The 21,935-nt window shown below is 42.9% G+C and overlaps 1 protein-coding gene across 4 annotated transcripts in view; it reads right to left on the bottom strand.

Annotated features, from left to right (window-relative positions):
• Window positions 1-335: 335 nt before the first annotated feature.
• ZNF280D (zinc finger protein 280D) overlaps window positions 336-21,935 on the bottom strand; it is a 64,487-nt gene continuing 42,887 nt past the window's right edge. For all 4 annotated transcript variants that reach the window (XM_029070262.1, XM_029070264.2, XM_029070265.2 and 1 more), the window contains 6 exons: window positions 18,116-18,178; window positions 15,578-15,696; window positions 15,401-15,437; window positions 6,648-6,693; window positions 5,665-5,720; window positions 336-2,656 (listed from right to left, as the gene is read on the bottom strand). In XM_029070262.1, the coding sequence (XP_028926095.1) occupies window positions 2,041-2,656; window positions 5,665-5,720; window positions 6,648-6,693; window positions 15,401-15,437; window positions 15,578-15,696; window positions 18,116-18,178 (937 nt within the window). In that variant the 3' untranslated portion in view covers window positions 336-2,040. The remainder of the gene's footprint in view (window positions 2,657-5,664; window positions 5,721-6,647; window positions 6,694-15,400; window positions 15,438-15,577; window positions 15,697-18,115; window positions 18,179-21,935) is intronic.

Genomic DNA, 21,935 nt, shown 5'->3' with positions numbered 1-21,935 from the left:
CAGCGGAACGCTCCGATTTTAAAGTTATCTCTTCAAGTGAGATAAGGATTTATAAGGCAAGCGCACTGTTTCGTGACTTGGGTTAAGGAGTCGAAAATCCTCCCTCAGTAAAGAGATAAACACTAACAAGTCTATCCAACCCACGGGATGCTAATTTAAAATAAATCTTCCATCATCCAACATGAAGGAATACAGACAGAAACATAGCCGCTCGGTGAAAAGATGAGATCAAATTTCTTCAACCCAAACCCTTCCATTACCGACACCTCCAACACAGATCTGCTCGTTCACATCCAGGCAATGATCTGAAAAATAAAATTATCCACCAGGACAGCTTTTTGTTGCAAATATTTACTCAAAAACTATTATTTACAGCAGGGTTTCAATACCTGTTCAAAACATTTAACATTCATCAAAACTAAATGTTGAAATCCAAAGCACATTTCAAGGGAATAAAACTGCAGCATTTTCAATGAAGTCTGTTAGTATTTCATAGCAAACGACTGTTAATCATATTATGCAATCCTATTCTAGTTGCTCAAGGCATAGGCTCCCTGACCCCAAATTCATTTCAACAGCCTCTTCCTGTTGGTAAATTAGGCACTGTCTGAATTTGATTTATTCACCTCTGTCGTGCTTGTGATCTACAAAAAGGGAAAAAAAAAAAAGATTCGGAGACAGACAACTTTAAGATCTGAGCCTGCCTGTGAGCCGGTGGGGGTGGGGGTGGGGGGGAGAGGAATGGGGGAGGAAAAAAAAATAAATCCGACTCCGCAGGAAAGCTGGCTACAGACACCAAAGTTGGGGGTTTCTGAACAGCTGTTAGGTGGTGACGGGCAAGGTGGCACTTTAAAAGCCTTCTCTCTCCACTGATCTTTTCCTAGCCTAGGGGTGTGCTCTCCTGCCGGCACTGTTAACACTTATTGAGTGTGCACTGTGTGTTTTTCATCTCGCCTGTAAACAGAGCTTCTCTTCCTAAGGAAAAAAGGCCCCGCCATGCTGATTTAGATGCCCTTAAGTCTTTAATAGTTACGAGTAGTTTCCAAATGGCAAAAATACATGCCAGAACACGTTTCTCGCTCACTGCTTTACAGTTCCTAAATTAAATTGTCCTTTGGCTTGACTTAGAGACCGCTTTTATGGGTCTATCGCTAACAAAGATCGTTAAAACGAGGCCTAACAGCTACATTACTTCGAGCGTTGAAACCCGACTTTTATGCGACCAGAATGCCAGGTATCTGCACAGCTTGCACACCAACAAAAACCACAAAATATATATATATATATACACATATATATGTATATACATATCGTAAGTATTTCACTTTCACTGAAAGTTTAATTAAGGTAAGCTTACAGCCTGGCAGGCTAACACCTGGACAGAGGTGCAGAGATTTACATTATTCACTTACATGCTTCTGACAGACAGGAATGTGGCTTCAAATCCTAAACAAGTTAACATTTTTCCAAACCGCCACTGGTTCAATATATCCCTGGGCCTTACCAGCCTCCTCAGCGTTACACTTTTGAGTAAAACCTTCTGACTCCAGCCATCGCAGTTTCAAACCAACACTCTCTTGCCCTCCCTTAAATCCTTAAAAACGGGGCGTTGCAGGGGGGAACCAACGACCGGAACGAAGACCAGTATTTCCTTTCGGGAATTACTTGAGGCTGCAAATCGTTCCCATCGTGGAGAACGCCGACAATTTCCCCAATTCCTTCTCGACAACCAGACTACCTTCTCCCGGAAACAGTGACGGGCGGAACGGAACTCTGCCATTTCAAAATGGAGCCTTCGACCGAACACGCCATCATCCCTCCATCTGGACTACAGATGTTGCCCCGCTGTGTTACTGTCTGTAAAATTCATTACTTCAATAACCTAGGTCGTACGAACGTAGTAGATGCCCAACGCCTCTTCTCCCGCCTTTTCGTTCCAGTGCTCTGCCAAAGTACCGTTGAGCCGACCCACCAGGAGTGGGTCTGAAATGGTGGTGGTTCTCACTTGAGCCATAACTGAGGGAAAACACGGACACAGTTTCAACTCGCTTCCTTCTCCTCTGTCTGCTTTACAGCTGCCTTTGTGGGGCCGGGACTGCCTCCTCTTGGAATGTCGTCTGTCTGTTCGGCAACCAGGCCGGCTTTCTTTGCCAGGGCGCCCTTCTGGAGAATCTCGGTGGCTTCGTGTTCCAGCACCTCAGAGGGAGTCAGAGGCTCCAAAAGAATGCTGCCTTGCTCGCTGATGTCAGAACTCAGCGAATCTGGCTCGTCTCCTTTTCTCAGAAACTGCTCAAAGCTCACGTCACTCATTGTCAGTTTTAACTCCTTAGTGTTCCTCCCAGAAGGCCTCGCTTCACCAAAACTGGACTCTTTCGTCGGGTCGTTTGGGTTCGTAGTCTCTCCGCTTTGGTATGTCTGCAATTCGCTCTCACCACAGGTGCAGTTCCGTGGTTCCTTCTTTACTGCTTGATTATCGTTGGGACCCAAATCAAAACAGAGGCAGAGCTTACTGCCCTTGTCCTGGCTTTCTAGAGCAGAGCTTCCTTTCGTATCTGAAGCTGCTCTTCTTTCCTCGTTCTTCACTGACAGTGAGACTTGCACCGGTTTTCCAATGCATTCGCTTTTCGCTTCCCCTGAAGACTCACTTTCTGCTTTGCTGAAAAATAAGGTCACATTATTATTATTATTCTTTACCTTTCACTTGGCAAAACAAAGACACCATCTTCAAGAGATTACGGTGTTCGTGGAGAAAAGACAACGGTCATGTGCCCATAAAAATAGGCTGCTCATTTATTTAAAAAAAAAATACATATGCAAGTGTGAGATTCGTTTCCCATCTTATTTCTGACCAGGGGTCATCAATGGTGTACGAGATCTAATGCTCAACTCGGCAGTGGGGTCTAGTGGAAAACCAGGAGGTCTCGATTCTCATCTAGTTCCGGTTCTGTGACGGGCCTACGGTGGGACTTCGGGGCGAGCAGCTTAACCTCTCTGGGCCTCAGTTTCCTCATCTGTTAAATGGGAATTACACCTACCTCTCCCTACCTCGCTGGGATGTTGGGAGCTTAAAATGAGATGGCCGAGGTGAAAGAGCTTCGGGAAAACAGAAATACCATAAAAATTATAATGGTAATACAGGAACCAGTTGGGGGGGAGTGTGTGTGTGTTGGGGGGGAAGAAGAGAGTTGAGACTCCTAGAAAGGATTATGCACATATCTGTAATTTCATTTATTTGTATTGATGTCTGTCTCCGCCCCCCAGAATGTAAACTCATGGTGGACAGACAGTGTGACTGTTTAGTGTTGTATTGTACTCTCCCAAGTGCTTGGGAGAGTGCTCTGCACACAGTTCGTGCCCAATTAATACAACTGAATGAATGAAACGGTCCAGTGTTCTGCTGACAGGTGGGCAATGTGACCGACTCATTTTAAGACTTAGCTACCGATGTTCTAGTAAACCCATAAAAGCCATCATAAAAACCCAGTTATGTGGTGAAGCCCTGCGACTGTCTTCTGCCACGGTCCTGGTAGGAGTCGGGAGGGAAGAGGCACACTTCTCGCCTCTGCCCACCCACCCCTCTTGGCTTGTGGAACAAATAAATAGAGCATCCGTGATTCTTCTGCCCTATTAGTGAGTAAAGCAATCAGAAAAACTCTCCTGTGGTTACGGTTTTGACAGCTCTGCTTGAAATGTGACTCTGCAATTGCAGGGTGAAGATAATTGCCTCAGACCCTACTGTCACACTGCAACATCAAAAAATGGGCTAAGTGTTCCAGTTTACTCACCATCGAGAGTAACCACGGTTACCTTTGGGAAACAATCAGTTAATGTGTCCAAAAGCAGAAAGAATAAAGCGCTAGCCTCTATTTCCCCGATCTCCTTTCCCCTTGCCTTGTAAATCAGCTAACGGGATAAATCTGATTTCCATTCAGGCACAAGGATAGCAACAATCACCCCGCCATCGGGTAGGTATCTTCATTCTCTGTGGTTTGCAATTTCTTGGGAAAGATCTGATTTCTCTTTCCCAGAATCACCTGAAAAAGTAAAACTCTCGCCCGTCTGGCATCCTTGTAACTCTTTCGGATCACAGACAGAAAAAAAATTATTGCTTCAACCCCAGGGTTTAGCACAATGCTCGGCACCTGGTAAGAGCTTAACAAATTCCGCTATTTTTAGAACGGGAAGATGGATGTGAAAGAGCTGGGCTGCCCTATCACTTAGGTGCGTGTCTATGAAAAAACAAGGGGGATGAGAAGTCCCTCACGACATAGTTGGCTTTTAAAACAAAAATGTATTTGGAAACAGTCTACTTGTCTGAGAAGTGCTTTACAGCAGAGGTTTTTAAATACCTGCTTGAGAAATCATGAGCTCTTGAGCTGGGACTTTTATCCTGAAGAAACGGCATGTGAATGGCTGGAATCCAGAACGGCAAATTCCAGACGTCGCACTGCTCTGGAACCAAGATGTGGGCTTTTAAAGCCATCAGAGCTTTGATTTTTGTTGGGTTTTTGTTTTGTTTCGGTTTCTTTTGGGGGGGGGGGGTGGAGGGGGTGGGAGAAGAAAAGAAAGAGAGACAGGGGTAGGCTAGGAAGGAATAAGAACCAGGCTATTTTTAGATTTCATTTTTTAAAAGTGCCTGCTCTTGAAGAGGCACACTAAACCAGGGTCATCGCAAGTGCAAGATATTTGAGGGTGCGAAGTCCCGTAGCCTGGCGGAGCACTTGGCCACCCACGCAGGCTCTTTCTCTGGGTGGACTAAGGGCAAAGTCTGTATCTGCAGTGCCAGCTGGTCAGAGTCTAGGCTCTTAACTCTGAGGCTAGGGAGGTTCAGCCTCTTTCTCTCCTAGTCTCCGTACGTCTCGGGCCCTAAGCTCCCTTTAAAGAGGATGTGGAGTGGCAGAGGAAACGAAGAAGGAACTGTGACGAGACGGAAGACCGCCGCAGTGCCGTTGGGCGATAGAAGAGAAGAGACAGACCCACAGTGGTGTGCGGAAACGTGAACCGAGAGGGCAGTTGCTTTTCCCTTCCCTTCTGAGGAGGGCAAGGATGAGAATAACCGGGAAAGTCATCTTAAATTTAAGGTTATTTTGGTTTCAGAGGATAAAGCTTTGAGATAAGTACACTTACTGCTTCAGAAAAAAATTAAACACTCGAGAGTAACAACAATTTTTTAAAAAAACACAACTTACAACAGAATTTCACTGGTGTGCAATAAACACAGATGCTGTTAAAATACGCTTTTCCCTGGCATTGTGGGACCTTCAAAGTAATAAATAATGAATTGAAGTCTCATTTTCTTTCTCAATTTGGAAAATGGCACTGGTGATAAAACTGCGAGTCGACTGACAAAATCATTAGATTGTAAATCCTCAGGAATAGGAGCAGGGTGTTCTTTTTGATGTACTTTCCTATGTGCTTAGCCTAATGCCGGGCATAGAGTGAGTACTCAATTAATACCACAGATTGATTAAATGAAACATAACAACAAAGATCCGAGTAGGCTGAATAAAGTTAGCATTCAAAAATCAAATTCCACACTGAAAGATTGCAATAGTGTGGAAATATTTTGTAAACGTTCCCCCACCAAATACCTGCAAAATAACCCGGCCCAAGTGTTCTTCTGCATCCTTAATTTCAAGAGATACAGCTGTTCCTTATATTTACCTTTCAGAAGCTGATGTTCCTGTTTTTCCATCAGACGTATTAGGTCTTGAATTTTTCTGTAACGATTAATGACATTTTTCCTTTACATCTAAGACAAGATGACTATTTTACAACACAACTCAAAATGCCACGTATTCCTAATTCTCCATCTACCAGTCATCTCAGGAGCAATTTTACACAGTAACATCTTTGGGTTAGAGGGAAAATCATGGATATCAGATTTCCATTCAGTTGTTTGGAAAAGAAAAGGCAGACAATGAAAAGCTGGAAAACAGGCATTGGGAAAATCTTCAGAATTCTATAAGGAATCTTGTTAAAGATGTTCTTATTTTTTTTTTTAAAGGTGACAACTTTTACATAAGAAGCTGTTCCCTGATCACTCATTCAGTCACTTCTCTGCCTACACCTCTTCACAAATGTGAAAAAAAATTCTAACTGCAAATAAACACATCATTGAATTGGAGGCTTGCATAATACAAATAAGATAGGATTTGGAATTAGATGAACAAATCAATCAAGGGACGGACCCTGACAAGCAACTTAGAAATCCTGGCTGAACATTCAATATGGGATCCTGGAATAATGCAGCATCAATTCTAAACAACAGGCTGAAGGAGCACCACTCGTTAGGGACAGGGACCATATCTGGTTGTTGTTGTAGTGTACTCTCCCAAGCTCTTAGTACAGTGCTTTGCACGCAGTAAGCGCTCAATAAATACGACCGAATGAAGGAAAAAGCTTGGGGACGAGAACAAGTTTGGAGAATACATAAGGTGAAGCAACTTTGCCAGACAAATCACCCCAAACATGTAACTGAGAAGATATGAAAAGCCGATGGAAAAGTTATGGAAATGATGTCTTTCACAATAAATGTTTGAGCTATTTCAAATAGTCTGTTTCTACTCAACGGAAAATACTTCACACTAAGCATTTCACATAGTTAAATACACAAGGAGCCTTTTGATCCAAAATTAAAATATTACCTCAGGCTGAGATTCTTGTTCTGTACCGGTGATTTCATTCTTTAACCTGGTGAAAGAAAAATTGATATTCAATATGCTACAGCCTCTTGTTATCAGTAATTAGAAAAGACTACCTTTCCACGACTAAAATGTTGGTTATTTAAATCAAATCAAATTTAGATCCATACATAATTCATTAAGTGCCCTAAGTAAAAGGTTAACAAACTTACTCATGTTTTTCCTGTACTCGAAAATATTAACATTTCAGAGACAAATAAGTTTTCATTAATTTTGACCAGCCAATGCTTGCTATGCATTTTAGTTGACAAAAACTCATTTTTGTCAAGCATCTCCCCAAAAAGAATCAGTCCACACACTATTAAATTAAGGCTTAATCTAGGAATGCTATAATGGGAAGGGAATGCGTCTGTTGTCATATTGTACTCTCCCAAGTGTTTAGTAGAGTGTATTGCACACAGTAAGGGTTCATTGAGTATGTCTGAATGACCAGAATACACTAAATACAGGAGTAATTTATTCTTTACTTGACTTAAATAACCTAGCACCATGCAGGTTCACATGATTAGGTGAAGTTATTTGGAATACTGTAAAATAGTGAAAATGACCTCTAACTTTTGAAGGGTATTCAGCGCTCCCTAAACCTTTACCAAGCCCAGCCTACAACATTGGATTTGCTATAAATTATTTAAATTTATTGACTTCTGAAAGCACATTAATTAAACAGCTTATCACAAACATCACCATGATTGATTTCCCTGCGCTGTATGAGAAAATGTTGCTGCCGAGAAAAAAAAACAACGTATAAAATCTAACTTGTCATAGGCCTTCGTTTTAGAAATCTCTTCGTTGTATCTCCTTGGCGGCTGTTGCCCTGAAGTCAATTTTAACGTGCTCAAGTAGGATATTATATCTACCACACCTGATCTGAAATGTTATTAATCAAGAATTAAATGATTCATAGCCTCGGGAGGGTTTAATGGCTGCTCCTGCGATATATTTAACATAAGCACCGGCTCTATTGATTTAAATTTCAATGGGAAAAAGAGACCGACCACTAGCGTCAGGATTGATACGCTAGCCGTCCTAACTGCTCTCCTCGTGGCTGGCTAGTCAATGCAAAGTGGTGCAGGCAAACACCTCTTCAATAATCTTTATGTGCTCTCTGTGGACACATTTCAAAGATTATGTCTATTAATGATATAGCTTTCCTCGAGTATTAGTAATGACCTTTACGGTGCGGTGCAGAACCATTTACGTTTATTTTCGTTATTACGGTCTGATTTATGACCCAAAATATGGCAAATATATTAAAGAGAGGACTAAGAGCACATTCCTTCTTGTAGCCCCACTGCTATACTGGGCCCGACAACTAACAACTAATTAAATAAACGAAAATATTAATAGAGTAAAACTACTGCACAGGTTGCTTCCAATAAATGGAACTTTGGCCATTTTGGGGTCAGGGATTTGAAATTATCTGAAGCATTTAATCACAGCAGCAATAGCAAAGATGAAGTAACGGATCTCATGTGCTCAGTGTAGCTTCAAGTGATTTCAGTGTGGACTATTCAAAGCAGATTTTTTTAACAGTAATTTGTAGACCAAAGACACCATTTGGAGAAATACACTGAAAAGGCAGTTGGTGGAACGGGGAGAACCCATTATATGACATCAAAAAGCAAAATTTGGAAAATGAGGGGTAGGTAGGGCCTACTAATATGGTTTTCAAAAGCATTTTTCTAACCTCATCTATTGTGCTGATAAGCGTTTCCTTAAGCATTTCTTCGAGGGTGAAATGTTTGCCTATTTAAGTCCGTGAGAATGGGCAAAGACACATACTATGTGGCACGGCGGATAAAGCACGGGCCTGGGAGTCAGAAGGTCATGGGTTCTAATCCTGGCCGCTGTGGGGCCATGGTCACTTTACTTCTTTGTGCTTCAGTTACCTAATCTGTAAAATGGGGGTTGAGACTGTGAGCCCCACATGAGACAGGGTCAGTGTCCAACTTGATTTGCTTGTATCCACCCCAGCGCCTGGCAGCCCAGTACAGTGCCTGGCACACAGTAAGCGCCAAACAAATTCCACAGTTAGTATTATTACCCATGGCTAAACTGGGTTTAAGCTTAAACATAAATGCTAATTCTTCTCTTAAATTCAGTTAACAGTATTCCAACCACGTCCGCCGAGGACACCATGGAGATCATAACGGAGGAGCTGGGAGTCGAGGAATACCATCCGAAAAATGATCATTCTAGATCATGTGTTTCCTGCCTCAACAAGGCTAAAACAGCCCCACTAACTTCCGAGTAGCCAAAATCTGCAGTGGTCATTTGGTCCCCGTTCACGGACGCCTTCCATCATACAAAAAGAGGTCAGGAACGAAAGAGAGCAGGATGGGTTGTCTCACCCTCTCTCCCACTAACATCCGCTCGCGGGCTGCTCTATCGATATGGAACCTTCAGAGTTGAAGGTTCATCTGGCAGGCTGGTGGAGAAAGCCACCTCCCCTTCATAAAAGAACCAGAAATATTGACAAGCTTTGGCATTGCTCCAACTTCTTCCGAAGACTCTTTTTCCCCCACCCTTCCCACGCACACCCTCTTTACATTATCACTCCAAAGGGATACCTCAGCATTTTCTTTACTTCCTAGGATCAAAACATTCTCAGATCAGTAATCTACAAATATTAAATGTAACGTATAGAAAGCGCATTAAGTCTGAGCAACATACAGTCCTTCCATCTTTGGATCGCAGTGCTTTATGAGCACTATCTCAATCCTCACTTGTACGTGCCAGTATTTTTAATCCCTATTTTCCTGGTGAAGAAACTGGAGTCCTGAAGAAATCAGTCTTCTAGTCTGGTCACAAGGAATTCTTCAGCACTAAAGAGGCCTGGGACCCAGCTCTGGTTCTATGCCACAATCGACACATTATTACCATCTTATACTATTATATTGTACTCTCGTGTGGGGTAGTGGATAGAGCACAAGCCTGGGAGTCAGAAGGTCATGGGTTCTAGTCGCGCCTCCACCACTTGCCTGCTGCGTGACTTTACTTCTCTGGGCCTCAGTTCCCTCATTTGTAAAACTGGGATTAAGACTGTGAGGCCCACGTGGGACAACGCCTTGTATCTATCCCAGTGCTTAGAACAGTGCTTGGCACGTAGCAAGCGCTTAACAAATACCATCATTATTATTACTACTTAATATGGTGCTCTGCACAAATTAGGCGCTTAATGAATACAACTCATTAACTGGTTCCAAGTCAAGAGAGTCGACAGGCAGGGTCTCGCACGCAGTGAGAGCTCAATACATATTACTGTCAGGATGAAGACGATGATGATGATGATGATGATGATACTATAAACAGCTAGAACCAAACTATGAACATTTCAATATCATGATCAAGAGTCAAAGAAATGGAAATGGAAATGTTTCACAACAATCATCTCGATAACTCATTTAGTAATTGAACCAAACAATACTTACAAAAACTCTCAACAAGAATGGTTTGTGGGATTTGAATAAGGAGAGAAAAGAGTTTACCTATAATTCTTGTTCCCTAAAGCTACCTGTTGAAATGGCATCCCATGGTGGGAGACAGGCTGAAATTTGCTCTGCTCAAAGTTCTGAGCTAGTTACCCGCAACGATGCAGCACAAGGCTCATTTCCATCTGCAGAGACTGTAAATGACTAGGAACTGCCTTTCCTTCATGTGTTACAAATGTGGTGTAACACAATCTCTAAAACACAATAAATGCCAAACTGTGCTCCAACAACAGGGAAGAGCGGGCCAGAGTGGTGACCTCTTTCAACAACATATCTTCAGAGAACAAGAATTACTGGAAAGTAATCTTCTATTCTCCACAGACACCTGCTGAAATAGATCCCTGGAGTCCCATGGATATTTACTGGGGAGAAGACTAAACAATACCACCCCTTTCCCCCCGCTCCCCCTCCGGAAAAAAAGCCAATTTGGGTTTGTACTTGGTTCCTTTGATGGCTATTAAATTGCAACAAGTATTTGCCCAAGCTAATACCAAGGAGCGTCACGAAAACTCATGGGGCACTGAATCCCTCATAAAACAATCCTCCTCCTCCATTCCCTCTGCCTCTTCACTACCAGCTTGGAAGACTAGAAAACGAGCTACTTTTCCCCCAAAATAGATGCTCCTGAAGGCTGTGGCAAGAACCGATGTTTTGGGACGATCTAATGGAAATCCTCAGAGAGGTTTTACTAGAAAGCAATGACAACAGAATCCACTCTATGGCCTATTTACGTGGAGTTACTGGCCCAAGATATAAGTGATAAACGCAACTGGCTTCTCAGACCTAATTATCTCTAACGTGAGCAGAAGAGGAAGATGTCAAAACCAGAAGCTGAACACGCGCTCTCTGGGATCTAGTCCAGGTTTTAAAAGCACTAAAACCCTCTTTACATTAGACCTAGGAAGAAGAGACAGCTAGCAATGTTGGGAGTGGCAAGTTAGACTGACAGGTTGGGTCGACGTTGGAAAAGCAGAGTTATACAGGAAAAAACTGAAAACTAGACTAATTTTTTCCCTTCCTCCAAATGCAGTGATGAATCAGAAGTGGTTAAAGGGATGAATACTGGAAATAAATGAATACTAAAAGGATGGGGGAAGAATATCAGATTCGGTAACCCCGGGAAGGCTTCACTGGAATGAACACTTAAGGACGGTGAATCTCCGAGTTAAAAACTGCTCAATTTTTTCAGTTGTCTTCAGGAAGAAAAAAAAGCCAAACGCTTTGAACCAAATGCATTCATTTCCACGACGATAGAGCTTTGTGCGAAAGGAATGGTGTCTAAGAAAGAGAGAGATGTAATAGAGGGCAACATTCCAGGGAGCTGGCATGGGGCATCTCCCATAGGCCAGAGCTCCGCTCTTTGCCCTAGCTGAGCTAAGCCAACGGGTCCCATGGAAGCCAATCTGAGGGGCCCATCCGGGCCAGCACTGAACGCGCCTTGGGAGACATTTTCCTCTCTCCTCCTCGGCCAGGGAGAACATTTAAGAAGACTTCCCTTCCCTGCTGTTTCGGGAACCTAAGAAAGATCCGACCACGTGAGCAAACCCAGAAACCCCCCGAGAGCTTCCAAGAGGTCCTACCCCCTTCAACCTTTTGGCCATCCCGTGCTAGTACGTCCTTTTCAAAATCTGGGGTCTGGGAAACTGGATCCAGTCCCGCAGAGCTAGACCACGGAAGGGGGTGGGAGAAAACACACACAAACCCATTAATTTCCACATTATCGTTTACAGTGAGGTCCTTAACGAGACCAAAGAGAAACCTGGTAGAAGCATAGACAGAATCAAAGAGACTCCTCTATTAGATAAGCAACAGCTATTATTATTTAGAATGAGAGAAATAAAACCTACTCAGAGAAAGTGAATGGGATCAATCTGCTTGTTTAAAGGAGAACGGAATTCATGGGGAAAAAAAATTAGCAAAGCAGCATTCTAAGCTCCTAAGCTTCAGTAGCAAAGTAAAAGGACTTAGTGGCAACAAAATTCTAAAAGAAGGACACTTTGAGAATGCCTTCTGGGGGTAGTTAAGGAATTACGCAGAAACTAAAAATCCTTAAAAGAAAAAATCTGGCCTTTTGGAGACTACAGGTTGCAGGCTTACTTTCTAGAAGGGCTATTCTGACCAAAAAGTATTTAATATCACCTCCTAAAATTCTGTTCATGGCCTAAAGTATGAGAAACGGAATCCATGTCGACGGTAGGGGTTTCTTTGCTTGGGAGTCAGAGGACGTGGGTTCTGATCCCGGCTCTGCCATTTGTCTGCTGTGTGACCCTGTGCAAGCCGCTTAACTTCTCTGTGCCTCAGTTACCTCATCTGTAAAATGGGGATTAAGACTGTGAGCCCCATGTGGGACCTGATTACCTTGTATCTACCCCAGCGCCTAGAACAGTGCTCGGCACCTAGTAAGCATTTAAATACCATAATAATAGTAACTTAAGACCGCTTTAGTGGATCTGGGCAGCAGAAGACCAGATGAAATGAACTCTAGTTAACTGAGTTTAAAAAGAATAGGAATTTTAACTCAAATTTCAAAAAAACAAGAACCAAGAGGCATATGGGAACCATTCCAAAAAGCAAAAATCTGGCAAGGCAGTTTCCTAAAAATAATTTAAGCATAACCTTCACTGTGAGCCCCAGGTGTGATGGGGATCTGTGTCCGTGATTAACCCACATCTACCCCAGTGCTTATGAACGGCACTTGACACAAAGTAAGTGCTGAACTAACACCACAAGAATAATATTTGAACAATCCCACACTGACCTAGGCGGGGATCCCGTTAGGTAACTCTAGCAAGCTACAGTGCAATGCCTGGCACAGAATAAGTGCTCAATCAATATTTCTGATGGACTGGCAGAACAAGCCAAAGTGTGGAAACCAAAGGCCAATGTAGGAATTGAAGTGTGCATTTTACCACCGGTTTATCCTCACTTCCTATCTGCTTTAGGTCGATGTCAGAGACTCTTGGCCCTCTTAGGGTGTGAGTTCTACTTCCCCAGAGAACTGGTTTACTGGCTCTTTTCCTCCCTCCGTGGGTGCTTTGTAAGCAGTCGAGGGTAGTCAAAGTAGCAGGGTTCCTGGGTCCCAGAATCAGAGATTTGATGATCAGAAGCCACAGGCGAAGAGCTTCCCTGGGAATCCCCGCATTAAGAAAAGACGAATGACCTCGAGCCAGTTTGGCAACCAAGGGACTAGAATCGGGCTGCTGTTATAATTCAAAGCTTGAAAAGGTATTTTGGTAGGGAAACCGTGGAAATGTAAATAACGCTTTGTCAGTCAAACAACCGTACTGCTAAGGTGACTGTCTGAAAAACTGTCATGTAGTAGACCCGGCCTGTGGACTTATGAAAGCAGTGATACTAATATTTAAAAAAAAATACACAGACAAAGAAAAACAGCCACACGGGTTTTGGGATACAAACAAATCAAGCTTGAGAGCTCTTTTCCACCACAAAAAACAGGATTACGTGCTGCAGAAGGCTGACTAGAGCATTTATAGTTTCAGGAATCTGCAAAATTGGCTTATTTAAGAATTTAGTTCAAGTACTGAACTTGTTGCAAAAGTGATGACTTTGAGTTGCTTGGCAAGAGTATGTGTGACTTCTGAATCTCTCCTAATCTGTCGGCACTCAAAACCATCCAGTGACACAATGACAAGCAAGTCAAGGTCCTGAGAAGGGTAGTGGATAGCAAAGGACTTATTGGTTCTGGAAAAAAACAAAACCAAAAACACAACAACAAAAAAAAAGCCCCACATTTCCAAAAATATCCCGACAGTTATGGAGCAGCGGTGTGGTACTTGAGGATGATTTTTCAACTGAGAGAGTCTACGAAAGACTCAACAAGAGACCCAAGAGAAATGTGTAGAGTTAGGGTTAGACAAGAACTAAAAATGGAGGCAGTCTGGGAAAATGTGAATGGATAAACCTGGCGAGAAAGAACACAACGTACGGCTACGTAATGAGGGGAAGAAATCCGCAAACCAGCAACGCTGCGAAGACCTCGGGTGAGAATGAACGACAAACTAAACATGGCAGCCAAAACAGGTCATGCTCTCATGGGATGCGGATGCAGAGACAATACGCCACGGGACGAGTTTGGGCAATGTTTCTCTACAAACCTCTGTGGGGCTACACCTTGGACTTTGAACTTGGCAGATTTGGAAGGCTGAGTCCTAGAAGAAGGAAGGCAGGGCGGGGAAGGGGAGAGCGGGGGCCGGAGGGGGGGGGGGGGGTTCAAAAAGGCAGCAGCCAAAACAATTGCGGTTCCAACTCCCAAGTTACGTCAAGACTAAGATGCCCGATGGGCTTCCTGGCCAGATTTGGACTACAGAGCTGGCTTCCAATGAAGAGCCACAGCACCAAAGGGCAAAACCTGCTCAGCCTGGTGTGCCTGTGGGCCTTCTGGGCCTTCTCGGCATCAGACTTACGGGAGGCCAGCCATGTAGCAAGGCATTCTCCCCAAGGTCTGACTGCTTCAGGCGACAACCAGGAGCAGACCCCACACGCGGACTAATCGCGATCCTCGGAAAGGGAGAGCAGGCACCGGCTGTGTCCTTCGGAGGGGGACACTGTCCAGGTGTGCCCTGGAAATATTTGAAAATCGCTGGGCTGATTCTGCATCTGAAAAATAAGAGAAACAGCACAATAACAGACAAAGAATGGAAAGAAAGACAGTTACCTGGCTACAAACTGAGATTCAAAAATGAGAAAAACCGATTGAGGAAACAGGGACAGACCCAAAAGGAACGAACAGCTTTACTTCTTGGCACAAACATACGTCAATGCCAACACGCTAAAAGGACGGGAGAAGATCATACACAAATTTAGGCAAAGGTAGAAAGGACTACAGCAAAGCAAAGTGGTTTCTGGAGAAAGCCAGCTAGATGAAACACTTGTTGAGGACCTGACAGAAGACTAGGTGCAATGAAAATCAAATCCGCTTTTATGGTGAAATGAGTGGGAAAATGGAAGTCACTGCCTCTGAGTGGGAACACGGTAACCGCCTACTAGAGGATGAGCACACCTCAGAACTTTGAATTTAGGAAATTCCAACCTGTCTTGGATCAGATTACAAGTTTCCTAAATGGGTAACCTATTTCAACAAGTAGCTTTACAATGATGAAACACTAATACTTTTCCATACATGAATCGTACGACAGTGCTGAGGATCACTGGCCGTTAAAAGGCATTAAATAATTTTACACTTACTCTGAAAGGTTTTCGGGAGTTGAGGTACATACGGAAACTGAAATGAAAAGAAAGATTTTTAGATTTAAAGTCGGTTCGGAACTAACACGCCCTCTGAAATTCTATTAAAACAGGCAATTCATACTATGGCGGGTCAAAATGCTGAATACGGTTCACCAGTTAAAAGTGTTTACTTACCCTTCTCTAACACCACTTGGCAAGTGTGGGTATCTTTTTCACACAAGTGGCTAGCCAGATTATCTAATCCAGAATCATCGGCCAGGAAATCACAATTAAGGCACATAGCAGAAATGCCTCTAAAAGATAAAAACGGAAAATCAGAGCGTAACTCGAAGACTCAAACCAATTCCAAGAGCACCGATTCTACGAGGTCAGTGTGTGGCCCACAGGGTCAGCGTGTGGCTTAGTGGAAAGAGCACGAGCTTGGGAGTTAGAGGACGTGTGTATGTGTGTATGCATTCCTTCTCTGGCTGTGGGTGTGTGTTTAAGTTTTCATGTCCCTGGTCCTGTGTGTGTGTGTGTATATTATATTGTATATAATCTTCGCCATATACGCATGTGCCTCTGCAGTTCATTTCTCCTCTAGTCACAACCCTGCCACCCATCGCCAAATTCACCCCCTAGCTCAGAATGAATATCTGGCACCCCTGACTGGGTATAATAATATAATAATAATAATGTTGGTATTTGTTAAGCGCTTACTATGTGCAGAGCACTGTTCTAAGCACTTGGGTAGATACAGGGTAATTAGGTTGTCCCACCTGAGGCTCACAGTCTTAATCACCATTTTACAGATGAGGTCCCTGAGGCAGAAAAGTGACTTGCCCACAGTCACACAGCTGACGAGTGGCAGAGCCGGAATTCGAATCCATGACCTCTGACTCCCCAGCCCGGGCTCTTTCCACTGAGCCACGCTGCTTCTCTAGGTATAGGTCTCGATGGTTCAATTTGGAACGTGAGCATTTTTTTCCATGGACCCAGTGTGATAAAAACCCTTTTAAACTGTAAAATCTTCATGGTCCCAAATGTGTCGACTATTCCAATACTGGGAACTTCAACCCAGACACTGTTGACTTTGTTCACTAATATATACTAACAACAAGCTAGAGCCCAGGTTTAGAACTCGACTGTGCAGAGGGGGCGACGTGATACAAAAGGGACAAAGGCTGGGGGAGGTCGGTCCCCCCAGGTGAAATCCTGTTAGCAAGGGCAGATAGAGAAGCAGAGGTCACGGGTTCGAATCCCAGCTCTGCCACTTGTCAGCTGTGTGACTGTGGGCAAGTCACTTCACTTCTCTGTGCCTCAGTGACTTCATCTGTAAAATGGGGATGAAGACTGGGAGCCTCAGGTGGGACAACCTAATTACCCTCTACCTACCCCAGCGCTTAGAACAGTGCTCTGCACGAAAGCGCTTAACAAATACCAACATTATTATATTTAAATTTTAAGAAAGGATGGACGAACAAGTAATGTCCCAAAAGTAACCTCGTCACACTTCTCATTAACATGAGCATGTAGAAGCCTCTCTAAGAACATTTTGTTTATAAATGAGGAAAAAAAATCCCTGAAATACAAAGCTTGGATGAAGTGTAATTTCTGACATTAGCACTTGACGAACGCCTTTCAATCAGTCGTGTATATTGAAACAATGATCTCAACCAAACTGCCCCGGGCAACAGCAACATCTGTTCTGTGAGGTTCTAAGATTATTAGGAACGGAACATTATTACATACTAACACAAATTAAGGGGAAAAAGGTAGGCCAAAGCAAAGCAAATTAACTCTCCTCCAAAAGAGGCACAAACTGGAACGCCAGATGCCACAAACATCTATACTTAGGGATGAGAATATTTATGTAATTCAATGCATTCGATTGCTCTGAAAGTATAAAGGGGTTTTTGGTCTACTTTCACCTCCCTAAAGCAAATTAATGGCATATATTGGGTTATAAATCCCCCTTAACTACTACTTCATTGTGTCCTCGAAAAGCAGCATGGCCTAGTGAATACAGCATGGGGCTCGGACAGAAGGACCAGGGTTCTAACCCCAGCTCTGCCTCACGTCTGCTGTGTGACCCTGGGCAAGTCACTTCAGTCTCTGGGCCTCAGTTCTCTCATCTGTAGAATGGGGACTAAGACTGTGAGCCCCATGTGGGACAGGAACTATGTCCAAACTGATTTGCTGTATCCAACCCAGCACTTAGTACACTGCCCAGTACTCAGCAAATGCTTAATTACCACAATTATTATCATTATTATTGCTCACCACGACCAACAACACGTCTGTGCACAGCAGCTTATACACCCTACTATTTGAGACACAAATTCATTTACACATCCACGTCTTCCTCCTATGTGTAAATCGGTTTGGTGCCCGCCTTCCACATTAGATTGTGCGATTTCCTTGAGTGTAGAGATCATGTTTCCGAACAACTGTACTCTCTCAAGTGCCTACACCATTCTCTGCACACAGTAGGTTCTTAATAGATAATACTGATTTACTTACTGAGTGATTGAGGCATCCATCAGAGGCTCTCAATCATCATTTTACAATCTGGGTTATGGTTACAGAGGACTAAGATTTTCATGAAATGAGGGGACCAAGGGACCACTGATTTCTGAAAAGCAATCCTGCTGATGCAATTATTAACATGTGAACATCAGATTATTACTCTTTTTATTTTGAAATTTTTAAAAAAACAAACAACCCAATTACCTCAATTCTTCTGAATGCTTCTTAAAAATCTGAAACCTTTTACTTGGGCGAGCACTGTGAAAGCTGTGGAGAGAAAAGGGGTTTTGGAAATAATTAAATCATGGTATGTGTTAAAGAGTAAAATTTGCATTTTGTTTCTTCGACTCGGTCTTTCAGATTTTTTCACTTCTGATGAGCAGCAGGACCTGGGTTCTAATCCCGACTTTGCCACTTGCTTGCTGTGTGACCTTGGGCAAGTCACTTAACTTCTCTGGGCCTCAGTGACCTCATCTCTAAAATGGGGATGAAGACTGTGAGCCCTAGGTGGGACAAGCTGATTACCTTGCATCTGCCCCATTGCTTAGAACAGTGCTTGGCACATAGTAAGTGCTTAACAAATACCAACATTATTATTATTATTCTCTGGGCCTCAGTTTCCTTAACTCTAAAACAGGGATACCTGTTTTTCTTTCTACTTAGATCTCCAAGTGGGACAGTGTGTGTCCAACCTAATTAACTTATACCTTCCCAAGCTCTTAGAACAGTGTTTGACACATAGTGAGCCCTGAATAAATACCTTAAAAAATGATTCGATATTCAAATTTCCCCTAGGATCCCTGTGAATATCATGCCCTTGTAGCTCATCATATCCACTCTGTAATTATATTTACACATGGGACAGATTTTCTCTGAGAATACAATGTTCTTGCAGATATTTGAATTCCTTCCCGGAGACTCAGAAATCACCCAAACTACCGGAGAAAACAGGGCCTGTGAAAGCCCCTCCCATGAATATCATTTCCAAGCTCACCTTTTCCTCCTCTGGTTCCCATTTAAAATCAAATAAGCAGGCTTCATGAAACATGAAGGTATCTGAAGAGGGTAAAACTGAAGAGGGAATTGAAGCAGTAGACTGGACACATAACCTATGAGGAAATCCTCTTGTTCCCCCTCTAGACTATAACCTTGTTGTGGGCAGGGAATGTGTCTATCATTGTATTGTACTCTCCCAAGTGCTGAGTACAGTACTCTGCACAAGGTAAGCGCTCAATAAATACAGTTGAATGAACTGAATGAATCTACTTAATTTACCCCACTCGGCAATATTTCACTAATGACTCCCAGGCTGGTAGCAATCTGTCATGACGGAACACCAAGTCGCCGATTTCTTAGGAAAAGTTGTCTCCCACACTTTTTTAGGCTGAGTCTAAAGTTCACTGAACTGTGTTAGCAGAAATTTGAAACTGTCTACATCCGGCCAGTTAGCTCTTTTTGAAAGCCATCTGTAAATTGCACTTAGTGTCGCATAATCAAGCCCACGATTATTTCCCAAAATGCATAACTATGGTAGCCTTGAGGAAAGAGTATGCTCAAGTTCGAATTTGCTTTAGGCTTGCACCCCTTATGTACGTGCATGGAAGTAGGTGGAGCGGAAGGGCAAACTAATTTAGACTGTGCAAGCTTAGCCCACTTCATTGCTCGAAATGGCCTGGTGGATAAAGCACAGGCCTGAGAGGCCGAAGGATCTGGGCTCTAACTCTGGCTTCTCCGCAAGTCGGCTGTGTGACCTCGGGCAAGGCACTTCACTTCTCTGTGCTTCAGCTACCTCATCTGTAAAGTGGGGATTAAGACCGTGAGCCCCACAGGGAACACGGACTGTGTCCAACCTGATTGGCTTGTATCTACCCCAGCGCTTAGGACCGTACCTGGCTCAGAGTAAGTGCGTAACAAATACTATCTAAACAAATAAGAAAAACCTCCCATGACTTCCTAAACTATAAATCTCAAATTCCTCTGGTGGTCATCGGGCAATGTTTGAGAGATGACTTTAAAATTCCATATTCTAGTCTCTGGTCTGTAAAAGTACACTGGGAAAAAGAAAAAAAAAGTCAAACGCCCACTAAAATCACTTCTGCTGAAAGTAAGCAACAGAAGAGCATTATACCAGAAAATTTAAAACTCCTTCTACTACCTGAAAATAGCTCAATCCATATGTCACTTTTTTTTAAATATCTGCAAATACCCAACACTATTTGCCTAATTAATGTAAGCATGACCTTAATATTCTTCATATTCTGCTATGGTCTTAAACATTTTCATCTATTTTTAAACATCTACATTTGACAGAGAACAAACTCTACAAGAGAACAGTGAACTTTGAAGTTCCAGATCCTGTGTAGGGGCAGGAGATAATGGGATGCTTTTTTACCTCCAACCAGAGGCCCAAAGAGGGCATCCCTCCACAGAAATGACAAGATAATAATAATATTAGTATTTGTTAAGCGCTTACAATGTGCCAGGCCCTGAGCTAAGTGCTGGGGAGGATACAAGCAAATCCGATGAGGGAACCGAGGCACAGAGAAGTGAAGTGACTTGCCCTATGCCACACAGCAAACAAGTGGCAGAGCCGAAAACAGAACCCATGACCTACTCCCAAGATAACAGTGGTTTACCCAGCCGGACACTCTGGGGCATTTCTTTTGGATGTTTTCAAGAGTTGCTGGAAGGAAATATTACTCCTATATGGCCGGAAGACACGTTCTCCCGCTAGATGGGGGGCAGAATCAGGCTTGTGATGATTAAAATTACCGTGAGCGTTAAACCTGAACACGGATTCCTTATACTGTGTGTGAGCTCTGCAGATGCGTAAACGGCAAATTGAAAAGGTGGATTAAAATTTGCCAGAGGGTTTTCAAACCCTTCAGATGTCAAATGAGGTTTTACACGAATGACTCAAAGTCAAAATATCTGGATAGAATGGTAGAACTTCAGGTCTGTTTGGTAGCAAACAAGAGGAAAACACTGAATACGTTTTTCTGGAGTACACTGCCGTGTCCAAATTTGGAAAATTTTACAGGAGTGACCGACTCTGTCAATAGGTAACACAGTGCAAAACCATAAAACACTTGAAATCTGTTTGGATGAAGGAAAATGGTGGATCTGATTTTACCATTACGAAACAACTTTCCCAAAGTCTCTAATGCTCACCTTTAAAAACAATATTTTTCAATCAATGGTCCTTGGTGGCCAAAGAGTTTATTCCCCTCCAGGAAGTACTTACTCTGAAGGAAAAACTTATTTACCAATAAGGATAACTTTATTTTGCCTAATAATATTTTCAAAATTATCCACAAAAAATAGTTCAAATTTAAAAAAGATCTGTGGGTCCCAATCTCTGCCACAGCATTATGGGTTCACTATTTTGTACTCAGAATTGCCTGGATTCTAATCTCCCTCCACCGCTTGCCTACTCTGTGACCTCAGGCAAGGCATCTAACTTCTCTGTGCTCACTTTCCTTACCTGTAAAGTGGGGAATAAATCACTGTTCACCCTCCTATTTTGTCTGTGAGTTTCATGTTGGACAGGGACCGTATCTGACCTGATTCACTTGTATGTTCCCCAGCACCAAGTACAGTGTGTGGCACATAGTAAGTACTGAACAAATAATCTGATGTATTTATTGAGCGCTTACAATGTGCACAGCGCAAAGGGCAAATTTACAAATCGTTTACATTATAAGTGTTTCGTGCTTCATCTGGAATAGTGGACTGCCATTTCTAGAGAGAGGATCCATAAATGAACGGATTGCCAACAAAAAAATATTTCAAGTTTTGGAAAATAGAACACTTTGCTGCTCTGCCCTCAAAACAATTTCCGACACACAACAATTCTGGCTGTGTTAAAAAGACTTCAAAACTTTTTGGTCGGACAGCAAAATTAGCATGACAATGTGTTTATATTCTGAATGCCTCTATTTAGAAAGCTCAGTATTCAAAATTCCAATTTTAGGATCTGTTTTTGAAGTGCTAAATCAATAGCCACGGTTGTGTATTAGTCACG

This window comes from Ornithorhynchus anatinus, chromosome 8 (assembly GCF_004115215.2).
Source record: "Ornithorhynchus anatinus isolate Pmale09 chromosome 8, mOrnAna1.pri.v4, whole genome shotgun sequence".
NCBI classification, from domain to species: Eukaryota; Metazoa; Chordata; class Mammalia; order Monotremata; family Ornithorhynchidae; genus Ornithorhynchus; species Ornithorhynchus anatinus.
The sequence above is the reverse complement of the archived record's forward strand: the minus strand, read 5'-3'. Positions and strand labels throughout refer to the sequence as shown.